This window comes from Artibeus jamaicensis, unplaced genomic scaffold, assembly GCF_021234435.1.
Source record: "Artibeus jamaicensis isolate MK-2021 breed Jamaican fruit bat unplaced genomic scaffold, CSHL_Jam_final contig_465, whole genome shotgun sequence".
In the NCBI taxonomy this organism is placed as follows: domain Eukaryota; kingdom Metazoa; phylum Chordata; class Mammalia; order Chiroptera; family Phyllostomidae; genus Artibeus; species Artibeus jamaicensis.
The window spans coordinates 23,152,679-23,167,442 of NW_026521843.1; the positions used below are offsets into that span (position 1 = coordinate 23,152,679).

Sequence of the window (14,764 nt, forward strand, 5' to 3'; positions counted from 1 at the left end):
ATAATGAAGTCAGTCAGAGGTAAGCCATTGAGATTATTTCAATTTTCAATTACTGCAGCTTTTAAAACACCAATTACAATCATCGGAAGGAGCAACTGTCATTAATGCAAAATAAATCTCATTTTATCCTTTTGCTCTCATCTCTTAAAACTGAGAACATTTATCAGTGAGAGATTGGAGTGGAAATGAGGAGAGGCAGGAAGGAGAAATTCCACAATCATTGTGAAAACCATGAGACATTAACCTTTCTATAAGTAGAGCCGAGGATGCTTTCTATAGAGAAAATCCTAGAAGTCCTGCAGGGAGAGAACTCAACACAGAAAAAAAAAAATCCTTTCCTGGGTGGAGAATGGAAGAGAAATAGGCAGGAAGTGTATATTTACTTTGTGGATCATTTCAGCTCTTAAAACAATAATAAAATTATTGTTGCTGAAGTGCAACAAATAGAGCCAACAAATAAAATCCCTAGGGATTATACTTAGACTGCACAAAACGGCTGTCATCATGCTCTGTTGGGAAAACAGTCAGAAAAAAAAAATCCAAGTTAACAGAGAATTCAAGTCAAGTCAATATTCCATCTTACTATTTCTTTCCACCTCTGTTAAGAGTAAGAGCCAAGTTTCATCTTAAGATCATGGGAGAAAGGTATTCAATGTTAGCAATGACATGTGTATTCTTTATGCATATTTGAAGGTAAAATTATATATGAACAAATAAAATAGCGGAATAATCAGATTGGGTCAGTGTATAGTAACCCACTCACATCTGTCTGGCAATTAAATTCCAGCAGAACTGGCAAATAACATCCATTTGATGTGTATGCCATCTTAGTATCCTATGTAAATTGTTATCCACGAGGAAAAAAACCCCGCATGAAATTGGCCATATTTACAGTGAGAACCTTTTCATTTTAGTAGTTTTTGTGGGAGTTTGAGACAACTTACATGATTTATAGCCACAGGGAATTTGTTTTCCCTTTTTACTACAAAAATTTCAAAGGTACATAAAAGTAAAGTTTAGAGTGAGTCCCATATACCATCGTCCAGGTTCAGTTATCAACATCCTACCACAGTTATTTTACTTAGAAATGTGTTCTTACGTGTTAAGACCCATGAATCAAACACGAAAGTTGTTTCCACTATTTTGTATGACTCTACTGGGCTAGAGAGGAAAGAGGAGTTACCTTGGGGCCCTGATACATGGTGGGGAGTGGCCCACTGGCCATCTCTACGCCGTGCCTCCTTGCTCAGACGGATACTTCGGGCATCCACTTTACAGACATCCACTGTCACTTGGGGGGCCAGGGCTCGTGGGAACTCCTTAATCAGAGAGGCCCGTGGAGGTCAGTAGGTAACGCGTAGGTGTGTGGGAGGGGCGGAGAGAACTGGCGCTTTTGCGCCTTGGCAGCATCAGGCAGGCAGGGTGCTGCTCCTGGCCTCAGCTGCTCGGTCAGTGCCCTGCACTAACACACCTTAAGCACTCCTCTTTTGTACTGTTTCCCCTTTAAAGACATTTGCTGCCCCCAATGAAGAAAAGCCAACAACAGCAAGGCTTGATGGAGAGTATGCAGCCGGGGAAGCCCAGTGACTGGGAGATGGAGAGCAGGAAGCACGAGAGGCCGGAGAACCTCCTGGCGCCCTCGCAGTTTTGTACCGCCGAGCAGGACGTGAAGGCGCTCGCCGGGCCCTTGCAGGCCATCCCGGAGATGGACTATGAGCCCTCGCCGGCCGAGCCCTCGCTGGGCAACGTGGAGCGCTCCCTGCGCGCCCCGGCCGAGCTCCTGCCCGACGGCCGCGGCTTCGTGCCCACGGCCTACGAGGAGTTTGAATATGGCGGCGAGATCTTCGCGCTGCCTGCGCCCTACGACGAGGAGCCTTTCCAGGCCCCGGCCCTCTTCGAGAACTGCTCGCCCGCCTCCTCCGAGTCCAGCTTGGACATATGCTTCCTCCGGCCTGTCAGCTTCGCTATGGAGGCCGAGAGGCCGGAACACCCGCTACAACAGCTGCCCAAGAGCGCCACGTCGCCCGCGAGCAGCAGCGGTGCCTACAAGCTGGAGGCGGCTGCGCAGGCGCACGGCAAGGCCAAGCCGCTGAGCCGCTCGCTCAAGGAGTTCCCGCGCGCGCCGCCCGCCGAGGGCGTGGCCCCGCGCCTCTACAGCACGCGCAGCAGCAGCGGCGGCCGCGCGCCGCTCAAGGCCGAGCGCGCCGCGCAGCCGCACGGCCCGACCGCCGTGGCCGCCGCTCGCGGCGTGCCCAGGGCCTACTTTCCCCAACAGAGGTCCCAAAGCGAAAAGCAGACCTATTTGGAAGTAAGGAGGGTAAAGTAAAACCGAACCCCAACCCACAGCGCTGGCAGTCCCGGACCTAGACAGCCAGGGAGCAGCCCGGGCTCACCTAGCGTTCAGGGTGCCTTGCCAGGTGGGGATTGGGGGCCAGGCCTTGCTAGGCCACCGTCCAGTTATGGCAGATGCCAGGGTAAAGGTTTGTATGGATCTTAGTTGCCCGAGTAGGCGAGAGTTAGCGCGCATTCTGCAGTTCGTACCAAGACATAAGAGCACGTGCCATAAGTGTATCTATGTATCTGACGGCAAAGAGATAAAACAGACATTGACGAGTCTTACACCTGTTTACACCATCATCCCCACGCCCAGTGAAGCAGTAAGGGGTTTCTTCTGCCTTACTGCTCAAGCTGTAGCACCTCAGGGTTGCACTTCACTTGCAAAGCACTGCAGGCAAGTCCCAGGACTGTCTGTTTCTTCTTCTGCCTTTTAGGCACACCGCCTTGTTTAAGTGTTCAAAATACCGAACACTGTGCCAGCTTAGTCTACTCCCCGATCCGCACCAACTTGGTGTGTAGTTAGGGAAGGCGCAAATTGCCCTGTCTCACTGTGGATTCCCTGCAAAGTTCATTGCAAAGCGAAGTGTATTTCCTACTGCTTTCCTTTTGACTGGAAAAGGGTGTCACGTGACTTTGCAGACTCCATTGGGATGGGGACGACACAAAATAGCCAAGAAAGCATTGATTCACAATCACTTTCTTTGGTCTCCATATCAGTGTCTAGTATTTTGATGTCTAACCTTGTGGTTTGAAGGTCTTGGGACAATCAAAGAGGTCAGCCCCTAGTCTTTAGTGCTCTAAGAAAGAAGAGGGTATGCTTTATTGCCAAGAGCACTTGACTAGGTGGCAGGATATTTGGGTTCTAGTCCTAGCTCTGCTGCCAAATAGTTGTGTGCTCGTGGACAATTCACTTGACTTCTCTGTGCTTCCAGTTTTCTCATCTGTAAAAATAAGACACTATATACCCTTCCTACCTCATGGGGTTGTGAGGATCAGGTGAAATAAGAGAACGTTTGTGAATATACTTTGCAAAGTATGGAATGCTATACAAACGAGTGCACGATATTATCGAGATCATTATTCCACAGAAAGGTTTTCCTTAAACTATTAATAGATTTAGTTCTAAATAGTCCCTAAAAGCCCACTTCTCAAAATGTGCTTCTTGGGCTAGTAATGAATGCATTACCTGGGAGCTTGTTATAAATGCAGAATTTTTGTCCCACCCCAGAACCACTGAATCAGAATCTGCATTTTAGCAAGATTCCTAGATGATTCATATAAACGTTAGGTGCAATTGGACAGGAGTATACCTTTAACCATTGGTTTTCAAAATTTATGTGCATAAGTCCAGAGATTCTGATTCAGAAAGTCTGGGTCAGGGGTCAGGGATCTACATTTTAAATAAAGGCCCCAGTTGATCCTGTAGCTCCAGGCCCACACTTTGAGAAACACCACACTAAGCCATCAAGACGTTAGTCTCCATGGTTTAGTTAGTGAACCTTAGTGGAATATCAGAGAATCTCTAGATCTGTTACTACAACCCCAAGCTAAGTTCTCAAACTCAAACTCATATGTTTCTTGAAAAAAAATTCACCCCCAACCTTTGCTTCAGCAAGCAGTCATCCATCCAATTCATGAAACTTTCAGGGTGGTTTTTGTTTTGAGTTCTTGGGTTCAAAATTAACCATCTATTTTTTAGTTGCTTTAAGTTTTAGTCACCTCAAACTAAATATTTTGTTCATATGGAATATGAATATATATGCACATCTATTTTATCTAGCACATCTCACAGTTTAAAAGTAGTTAGAGAGTTCACAAAAGATAGAGCCTTATTTTTACTTTACACTCCAAATGCCATGGACTAAGAGTTGAATGAACTGTATTGAAGGCACATAAACAGGTTGGAAATGTTAGTTGACATTTACTTCTAAACAGATCTGACACCTCTCAAAAATTCCATTCTCATTTATGTCTAAACTGCAGAGTTAGGAACATTAGTTTAAAACTAGTATTACAATCAAGGAACTTCCTTGTTTTGTAGAAAGAGAAACATACCCAGAGATATGAGAACTATAACTGATTTTCCAGCAAGATATTATTCGTGCCAGAATAAAAAGTTAATCTCTATACTCTTAACATTTGCCAATTTCCTTTATCTCCTGATCTTTAACTATTGTCATATTATACAAGATTATGATATAGACTCTTTGCCTTGATACATAAAAAATATTTCTACACTTGGCAGAAAATTATCTTCTTTCCAGTTACTAATTTCTTAATTAGTCTAGGTTTCCTTTAGTTGGTATAGGGTACCCACCATAAGTCTTTGGGGGTAGAAGAGGAAAGTTGACAGAGTTAAGAAAAAAAATGTCCCACAGTCAGGATAGATACTAACTTTGGAAAAGAGTGGGAAATAAAAACATCCTTTTTTGTGTGTGTGTTTTCAGGAGATGCATTTAGAAGACACCACCCGATTCTGTCCAAAGGAAGAAAGAGAAAGTGAACAAACATCTTTCAGCGATCAAAACCCCAGGCAAGACCAGAAAGGGGGCTTTCGCAGCTCCTTCCGCAAGCTCTTTAAAAAGAAGTGAGTAGCTCTTAGACAAGACAACATTGTAACTGCTTTCCCTTTGGGCTGTCTTGAGGTTATAATAGTACTAAGTATCAAGTAGCCTGGTTTCCACACAACTGCTTCAAACTCAGTGCCTGTACCCACTAGCCACAATCCTTGCCAGGCGAAGATGTTTCTGATTGTAATCTCCTAGAGTAAAAGCAAACTCAGCTCTGTCCTCTGCCTCTTTTGTCTTTAGTCCTACTTCTTAGTGCCCAAAGTCATGTGTTCTGAGCAGAGTGAGCAGAGGAGGTCTCCTGGGGAATGAGCTGGTGGCAATGAAAATTTCCTTTTAGAGTGGGAAGAGTGGGACCCACTAATGGGAGTTAGGCGTAATGGAAGGTTTCCTAAGGCATCTCAGCACTTCTGCCTGTAGAGGCCTGTCGTTGTCCTGGGGGTTAGTACCTGTTTATTGGGACTCACAATGTCTTCCCTGGCAGAGATAATTGAATGGACTTGGTCTGCGCCCTAGTTAAAAAATCGCTTTAATGGAGTTTCCACACTCCATAGAAAGCAAAAAACAGGTCATTTCTCTTCTGTGGTCCTTCCAAGATTCTAAGTCCTTGCTGTATGAAATCACCCACCAGGCATTTTGGCCAGCATTTACCGGCACTGTCTTATCCCAGCACGAAATGTAAGGAACAGAGAACTGAACATTAGCATTTGGACGGTAGAGTGATTCTCCAGTCCAGCCACTGCCCACCTGAGAGACTACAGTCTTTATCTCCACTGGTCCTCAGGCCTATTTCCTGCAACTTAGTTTCTCTTGGTAGAGGAGGTTCTTGCAGTCTGTTTTAAACAGTAAGTCTTCCTATTTTAGTGGGTGGAAAATGTAAACAAAGACGCTATTGCTGCCTTTGGAGAGTTTTGAATATATGAGGAAGCAAAGAGAAATCATTCTCCTTGAAGGTAGAGATTCATGGCTGATTTAGATAATGGTCTTACTGGAAGAATTAGGGGCAGGCCTGGAGTGAGGACTTTTTTAATCGTTTGTCTAGTTTTCTCATAGGGAGGATGATACTGAGATTAGTGGGTCTCTGATTTTTGGTTACTGTTTGTTGTTACTAGAGGAAGAAGAAATAGGAAGGAACAAAACCATTACTGCAATCAGAAAGAGACTTATTCTATGAAGTCCCCTTTCAGTTTTGCTAAGGCTGCCCTGTGCATGCATGTATGGCTTTTGTTAGATCCCCTTTATTTAGGATGAGGAGTTAAGAACTGTATCTCTCTCTAGGGTCATAGATTTAGATCTTTCCTGGCCCAGTGCCTACCTCTGCCAAGTTTGGCACAGGTGGAGACCTGGAAGCAGACAGCTCTCCAGCTTGACCTTGAGATTTAGGTTCCTAAATCCCTCCGAGGACTCCAAATTCCTAAGAGCACTGCTTGAGCCATTTTTTCTTAAACCACAGTATTTCTGAAATACACAGTCACTTTTTGCCCACTGTCATTTACAATGGCTGAGCACTGTCTATTGGAAAACAATGAGCCCTGGATCCACCTCTGGTTTCTTTAATTCTCATTTTTCAGAGAGATATAAGAAAATGCTCTGCCAATTTTCTGAGGCAGAGGGAATGGAGCTGCCCTCTCTGTGTCTAGGGGCCAGATCTGGGAGCAACAGATGGGAGGAAGAGCTTTCTAAAAATGCAACTGCCAAGAACTGGAGCTGGCTGCCTCATGAAGGAGTGGGTTTTCTTTAGTAGAAGCCAGCTGACCCTAGTCAGAGATGCTATGAGAGGGATTCCTGCCTGGGTGAGACATTGCCCGAGATATTCATCTGAGTCCTTTCTACTGCTGAGATTTGTGTTACTGTAGTTTGACTTTGTTGAAGATCAATCTAAGTAATCACATCTTATAACATCTGAAACAAGAAATTACATGGCCCTGGGACCTATAATGTCAAAGACTCAGCATGTGGAAGAGCAGATTTTATCTTTATATAGTCCTGCACATCTCTTGGCCCGACGCTGAGGACTTGCTGTGTAGACTCTCCAAACTGATGTTGGTTAATTGCTTCTAGAACTCTTGCAGCTTTTTGGGACCCTTCCTAGAGGGCCCAATGGATGCCCTTCGTCCTCTTATCCTTTCTCTTAGATCAGCCCCTCCTGCATCAATCGTACTGCTGCCCCCCTACCTTTGTGTTTGAAAGTGGAAGTTTTACATGAATGGCTGCTCCCTCTGGCAGGCTTTCCTGTTTTTTTTTTACATCTAGTATAGGACTGTGAATACTCTTGGGATGCTTGCCTACTGCCTTGTGTCCAGGGTACCATGGTGGGCACTTTTGGGGACTTGGCATGGGATCAAGAAACAGTTTGAGTAGCTTCTTCTGAGTATTTTCCTCCAAAAACCATGGAAAGTTTGCTTCATTGTGCTAAGGTAAAGAGGAAGGGCAAGGAAGCCCCAGTGCAGTGCGGAAAGGTCAGTGGCTCTTAGATGACACCTTACTCTTCTTCTCCATGATTAAGCATTCTTTCTTGTATGCATGCACTTTGTGAAACACGTCTATAGGAACCATGAATGATGTGATCCCAGATGTTATGTAGAAACTATGTAGGAGCTGTTATGGAGGACTCTGAAATTAGGCCTGTGGACAGGTAGAGGGAGGAACCAGAAAGAGACATCCAGCTCGTTGTCCATGTCGCTGGGAGGTCAGGCTGGCAGCAAGCCCTGTGACCTGGACGTGGTCACTTCTAGGTACAGGAACCATGCCAGAGCCTGGCCTCAGAGGTCCAAAATGGACCAGCGCCAGAGAGGCCACCCACGTCACATCTGGGGCTCACTGCCTGCCTACACCACAGCCCTCTGCAGGCTCATTCCTGTCTACACTGACACACTTTTTGTATCCATAGGGGCTTGTTTGGCTGGTGGCCCCACACACCCAGAATGCTGCTTCGGGATGAAGCTAGGCATGGAGCCAGATGCAACAGAAAACCTGGGAAAGGGTTCTCTTCCCTCTGAGGCTGGGAGGGCCGAAGGCTCATACCCACAAGGATTCAAAAGGGAGAGTCAAGTTGAAATCTTTTTAAAAATCCTGAAAAAAGCCCAAGATATTTGGGGGAAAGGATGATGCTCTGTTTCTATCTCAGGCACATTTGTCCTGGGTAGATAGATACCAGGTCACTTGTCTCTGAAAGCTGCCCAGAATTGATCCGAATAAAGACTACATGTATTAAAGTTTGAAATTGTTAAGTAACTTTAAAATTTTTTAATGAGGATTCTTAGAAGCCAGGAATAGACCTAATGTGATAGGCTGATGCTGGCTGATTAGGATCCTGCTGCCTGTGAGCAGGATGGGAGGCAAGCGATCCCATTCTGGAAGGATCTATGTGGAAGCTGTCAAAGACTTGAATGTAGACTGTCCTGAAGTCTGAAGCAAATGTTACTTTATCGTTATACGTAAATCTTGCACTTAGGTTAATAACTATTCTTGGTTGGGGGTGTGGCACAGGGGAAGAGGATTATGTAAGACAGTTCAGGGATAGGGAATGTAAGTGCTCCTCCTTTTTGTCCTCAAATTGGGAAGAAGTGTAAGATAAAGAAGACGGCTCCCAAATGAGTAATCCTACTTCCTCTCCCATTCTGTTCCTCTTTAGCACTTTATACAATAACTTGTATACCTCAGAGTACCTCCTTCTCACTCATTATCCTCCCCCCACCAATCACATCAAAATCTCTCTATTTTCTTAAACACACACACACACACACACACACACACACACACACACACACACAGTACTTCAATAGGGCCCAGGATAACTGAGTAGGAGAGAATCCCCTTCTTCTGGTGTCTATCAGCCGTTTTGGCATATGCCCAGCCTTGGCTGTGGGACAGACCTTGTAAGAAAAGGCAGGACTACTAAAGACTCAGTTGATAATTTTCCCCTCACCTTCTCTCCATCTTAAAGCCTATCTCAAGTCCTTCCCACATTCATACTCACTTTGTGGTTCTCATTTCCCATTTTATTTCCCTGTATAACTTTACAATTGAAGGAGATGGTTGGAAGGGTGACAGTTTGGATTACTCAAACTGGAGATTATGACTGTTTCTCAATAGGTCATTTGATAGCAGTCAAATAGCAATCACTAAGTTAAGGGTCTACAAGGTGCTAGGTTCTGTCTAGCACAAAAGAAGTAAAATAAATAATGGCAGTTCATTAACAGCTTACAGTCCAGATATAAGGGTAACCTAGTCGCAAGGTTTAGAATGTAGTGATCACTCAACAAATATGTAGTAAAAATGAATGCTCATTTATTTGTCAACCACCTTGTTGATTACAAGGGCCAAATAATTTGGTGAACAGGCTGAATGTTCCCCGGCTTACCTCTCCATGTGCATATCTCCTAAAGCTTTCAAAGTGGACTATCTTTCCAATCCAAAAACAGCCTTTAGGTCAGACGGTTCTGTGCACTGGATTCTACCCTCCTCCCTCTCCCACCTCCAAACAAGCTTTCAAGGATTATCTGAAGTGAATGTGTTCTTGTGTGACCTACCCAACTTTGTCTCTGTCAACAGAGTGTAAAGGAAGTTAGCAACAAGGCTTTCCATCAAACACTTAATGGGATTGTGTTAGAATCTGGGCAGATTGTACTCTCACCCAGCAAGTGTCTGCCTGCCCATCTCTTTAGTGCCTGCTGGGATCTGCCCTGCAGTCAACCACAATGACCCCAGGAACTCAAAAGCCATTCCTGTTTTATGGAGAAAGGGAATAAATATGCTGGCCCTTTCTACTAATTCTGCAGGCAATTTCCCAGTAATTCAAGTTTGCATTTACTTCAGAGCCTAACAGCCATGCCTTTGGGAGGGTCCAACTGTTGAAGTGGCCATACACCATGTAAGTAAGCATTACAGAGGTCAGTTACAATCATCTTTAAAAGGATAAAAGTGGGCTTTTAGTCATGGCTAAAGTGTATGCTAGATTTTGAAAAGGATTAGCAAGTCAGCCATTAGTTAATTAATAGTTAGTTAATATCAAGAAACACAGAGAAATTCACAAACCCATAGACACACAGAGATTGTGTATGAGAAGAGCAATTCAAAAAGAAAAAGAAAATAAGTTGAGTTTGTGGACTTTAAAAACTAGACAGGGCGATTTTGGCATTTGTTTCAGAAATGGGAACGCAACTGGTGAAGATTTCTGTGGTCCTTGGGGCTGGTGGTGACAGCAAAGCTTTCCCATTTCCAGGTAAACACTGAATAGTTGCATGTTGGAACCATCAACGTATGACGTGTTGGGTTTTGGAGAGATCAGATGTAGCTTAGAGGGGAAATGCGAGGTAAAGATTTTAAGTTTCGACTAAAGACTATCTCGTGTCAAGAAACTGCCCCGGGCGGGGAATGGTTCAGAAGAAACACCAGTCAGATTCAAGTCTTCTTCCTACTTCCTGTCCCCAAAACTACAAGCATTCCTAGTCTTCCAGACAACAGGCAATATGAGGAAAGAAGGAAATGGTCAAAGATAAGTCTTCCTAATGTTTTGGGTACAACTGTACTAATTAGGGCTGATTTGAATTGGAGGCAGGTGGGAACTCTGAGAGTTGAGAGAAGGCCTGGAGGTCTGTTCGGGTGGGCTTGTGGAGACTGTTTCAAGGCAGAGTTCCAAGGGGGCTTCTAAAAAGGAAGAGGACTTTCACTCCACCCAGATGTTGTCTTATCCGATGAGTACCAGATGTGTTGGGGCTGAGAAACAGAATCGTTTTTTTCTATGCACTGGGATGCAGTAGAAAAGTGCTCCTTTTGACCAGAAAAGTGACCAGAAGTAGAAAGCATGCTGGGCAGCTGTGGCTTCATCTGATACCAACGATTAGGGTGAAAAGTAAAAAAATCCAGTCAGTCATCAGATTTCCAGACGTCAGGATTTTAGTCTTTGCGTGGATTCAACTTCTTTCCTTTAATAACATGTTCAAAGGATGTTTGAACTCTGCCCAGTTAGTTCAGTAAACGAGAGTCATATTAACTGATAACAGCAACAAGGACCTGTAGCATACCAATGATAGTGAAAAAACTTACTCTTCTCTGTGGATAGTGGAAGCATGCCTGACTCTGCCTCCACAGGTGGAGAACTTGTTTAGTTGTATAGGAGCTTTGGACAAAGAACTTCATGTCTAACATCACTTTCATACACTCTGCATGAGGTCTTTTGATACCGGTTCTTAGTCCCCTGGGCTAGTTTTACCCGTTCCAGCTCAGAGTTGAAGCTAGCCGAAGGGCCCCAGCCTAGCTTATCAAAGGTTATTTCCAGAAAGCCTCCTCCCTCCAGGGACCTCTGACAGGAACAAACTGGAGAAGGTGCAGAGCTGGAATGGATTACCCAACTGTCTTAACCAAGATAAAGGAAGCGTGCACCCTGGACTGGGGAACCTACCGGACTGATCTGAGTTGTTGACTATTGCTTGGGCTTGGTCTCCTCTGTGCTGGTTGAGATTACAGAACCTCCTCAAGCTCATTGCTGTGTTAATTTCTGCATTCTAAATGTAGCATATATGTGTGGTTGGCTTCAATAAATCTTTCATTTAAAAATGACAACAAGCAAAAGCAAGAGTTTGTAATGTAATGCCCAGGGTCAGCAATGGCCCCTGGTAACCTTGTTTGAGAACGATGAATTCCATCCATTTTAATTTAAGGGCCTTGGTAATTTGTGGAGTAGTTATAGTATGTGGTTGAATCAAAAAAATAGGATTTCTTGACTTTTCTGAGCTTTGTTCCCCTTTTATAGTGTTATTACACAATATCTTGCACTGACATACACGGTTGTTACAATCGTCCCCATGAAGCCTTAGAAAGATATTCTCTTTATCTTTGCTGTAAATCTTAGTTACATGTGTCCTGAGTCATGAAATTCAGGGGAAGTGAAAATTATTCCAAAGCTAGGAAGTAACTGTTTTACAAATGCAGAACAATTTGGATAGATAAAATATTTGAAAACAATTAAAACCAAATCAACCTGTACTTTATCTGTGTGCTGAGATTTTAGGTCCAGTGGATCAGAATACAGGGAAAAAACTAATGAGAATCCCTCAATGGATCCTTCACCCACCAAACAAGATTTCTTCAGAAACCGACTTGCTCTTGCAAATGACCTTGACCAAGGAACAGCTGTGTAAAACATACTTAAAGTTGTATTGTCAAGTGGTAAGACGAGGATAAAAAACTTGTATATATTTGTGTAGGAATATATATATTGATGTATAAATCCCCAAGGAAAGCTAAAATAAGTACTTACATATGAAACTAAATCAACATACAAACAAGACATTGAAGAGATGAAGATTAGTATGTGATTGAGAGCTGGCTTTTGAACCACAACACTTGGGAAAAGGGAAATGAAGAGTTTTTTACAGCATTACAGAAAAACACAGTAAATTTGGAGGAAAATAAATGTTGGTAAGATCAAAAACTTCCACCTTGAAGTCATTGCCCCAGTATAACATTAGCTTATTCATATTTAACATGGATATGAATTTTATGCTTCCTAGGCATTTAGCTTATAATTCATTCCAGCGTTCTTAGACTAATATACACTGTGTTAGGGGCCAGTTTTGTCTTGCACTAGTCTTTCAAAAACTCCAAGGCAATACCTAACATTCCTAAGGCAAAGGATCAGTTAACAGACTTGTACTTTACATGTTGTGTCTCTGAGTTGTGGAGATTTTATACCATGATACAAAAGGTTCAAATCTTAAAGACACATTGATCTCCAAATAGGAAGAGAAACTTAAGAGTAGTATTTCTCTTGTTCTATGGTTATGAAAATCAGTACAAGGAACGATGATTTCTTTAGAAAGTGGGAGGCCAAAGAAACACTTTTTCTTATGTGGGTTTTGCTACAGCTGTGGACAGTTGGGTCTCTATTTTACTGAGTCCCCAGTCAGCATCAGAGATGCCCTAGTGATCCTGAGTGTTACATACACTCACAACCAGCTGGATGGGGGCGGGGGTGCACTGGTTCAGCCACATCCTCTAAGAAGGCTTTCTTCAGTCTGAAAAGAAGGTGCAACAACACCAATGTGTTGATGGCCACATGCAGTCGTCGCTACAAGCACCAGGTCAAAACGAAAGCTTAGGTTGGCAGTACCTTATTCTGTTTTCCAGAACTAAGTTGTAAAGAAACAGAGTCCTTACATCTCAGACAAGAATCATCTCAATGAGGCTTGCCTGGGCATGGGGCAATAAAATGTACTCTATTTCCACATGTATGTCTAAAATGGTCTACATCCTTGACCTGCTCTAAGTGTCAGAATTATCACAGAAAAAAATGAGGTTTGAACCATTGTCTCCATTCCTAGGCAGTTATCTGTAATAAATCAGGGGCATTTGGTTACTGTATATTCAAAATCTTGGCACCTAAACTTATTTCTTCAGAGAATGGCCCTCTAGTAATGCACCGTTTGGTCTAATAGAAGAGGCTTCACTTTTAATTGTTACGAGTTTTCTTCTGCTTGTCTGATGACGAAGAAACTCATTTATTAGCATTTTGAACAGCAGGTGGACTGGAACACTAAGAGATGGCTGCCAAGTTTGGGGGGTTTTCAATGTTTAGGTCAAGCTTTCCATTTTCCTGAAATTAATGAACTCCTTTGAAATTAGATTTCTCTCTGTTATCCTGCCAAAGAAGTTTTGAGGGCAGTGCTTGATGGAGTCCTATATATTTTGAGGGGAAAAAATAGAAATTGATGTGTGACACTAGACCTGGTTTTTAAACATTATAAGAACATAAGGATGTGATTTAGGCAAGAATGAAAATATTGTTTTGGGAAGTTGTTAGACTCTCAAAGTAAAGAATTTTGTACCTAAACCAAATAACTTGTTTTCCAAAATTTATTGTTTCTGAAGAGTTTAGTGCATGATCTTAAAGTCATCTAAACTTGTTTGTTATCTATAAAAGAGATTTTCATTCCTTCTTCTTGGCTCATTCTCTTGAGACATAGTAGCATTAAATGCTCTTAATTCTCAGCAAGAAAATTGAATATGTTGTTTCTTCCTCATGTCTATAAACCTCTTCATCTAAAGATAGAGGATCCACTGTAAAAGACTGTGGCTGGGTACTTGCATTTCTAAGTATTTTTTGTTTAAGATTTTATTTAGAGGGAAGAGAAGGGAGGGAGGAGGAGAGGGAGAGACCCACCGTGTGTAAGAGAAACATTGATTCATTGCCTTCTGCATGTCCTCACTGGGGGCCCAGCCCACACGCCAGGCATGTGCCCTGACCGGGAGTTGAACCAGCGACCCGTCACACAATCACTGAGCCACACCAGCCAGGGCCTAAGTTTCCGCTTGGCACTCCATACATTTCTCGTCATTATCACATTTTCCTTTTCAACTGAGCAAAACCCTTCAGCATACAAACATGTTCTTCTTCCCTCATTTTTTCAAGCAAAAGAAATCTTCTCTTGATGGTTCTCTGACTTCTTTTATAGTAAGATTTGAAAGAATAAACTCCTGCAGTTCCTCTCCTCCCATTCTGTATCAAATTCTCTAGGCCCCACTGCTCCCCTGGCTGCTCATTGCATGTGATCCATCTTCAGTTAGTGACTTTCACCTTGCTCAAGGAACAGTCTATTCTCAAACACCTTCCTCTCCCTAACAGCGTTTGACATGCTGAGCACTTCCTCCTGGATTTTCTGTACTGGACCCCAAGGACACAGCACACTCCTGGCTCCATCTTTCTTCACTGGCAGTTCCTTCTTTGTCTGTTTGCTAGTTCCTCCTTTCTCTTCCCTCTCTCAACGTTAGAGTGCCCCAGGGATCCCATTCCCTGAGATCTCTTCTTCCAGTCAGCTGGCTTTAAAATCTGATCTTATGAAAGTGACTTTATATCTTCA

The 14,764-nt window shown here is 43.3% G+C and overlaps 1 protein-coding gene and 1 long non-coding RNA gene across 5 annotated transcripts in view; one reads left to right on the top strand and one right to left on the bottom strand.

The window, feature by feature from the left end:
- The window catches only part of LOC119052062 (uncharacterized), a 38,153-nt gene extending 36,637 nt beyond the window's left edge, over positions 1–1,516 (bottom strand). For all 3 annotated transcript variants that reach the window (XR_008392027.1, XR_005083058.2, XR_008392026.1), the window contains exon 1: positions 1,184–1,516. This is a non-coding gene — a long non-coding RNA (uncharacterized LOC119052062). The remainder of the gene's footprint in view (positions 1–1,183) is intronic.
- Positions 1–13,662, top strand: part of ARHGEF33 (Rho guanine nucleotide exchange factor 33) — a 49,910-nt gene extending 36,248 nt beyond the window's left edge. The window contains exons 14-16 of one of the 2 annotated variants that reach the window (XM_037149052.2): positions 1,510–2,317; positions 4,785–4,924; positions 11,917–13,662. In XM_037149052.2, the coding sequence (XP_037004947.1) occupies positions 1,510–2,317; positions 4,785–4,924; positions 11,917–12,046 (1,078 nt within the window). In that variant the 3' untranslated portion in view covers positions 12,047–13,662. Of the gene's footprint in view, positions 1–1,509; positions 2,318–4,784; positions 4,925–10,053; positions 10,106–11,916 lie in introns of those variants that run through there. The other variant, XM_053667165.1, reaches the window with a different exon arrangement.
- Positions 13,663–14,764: the final 1,102 nt, after the last annotated feature.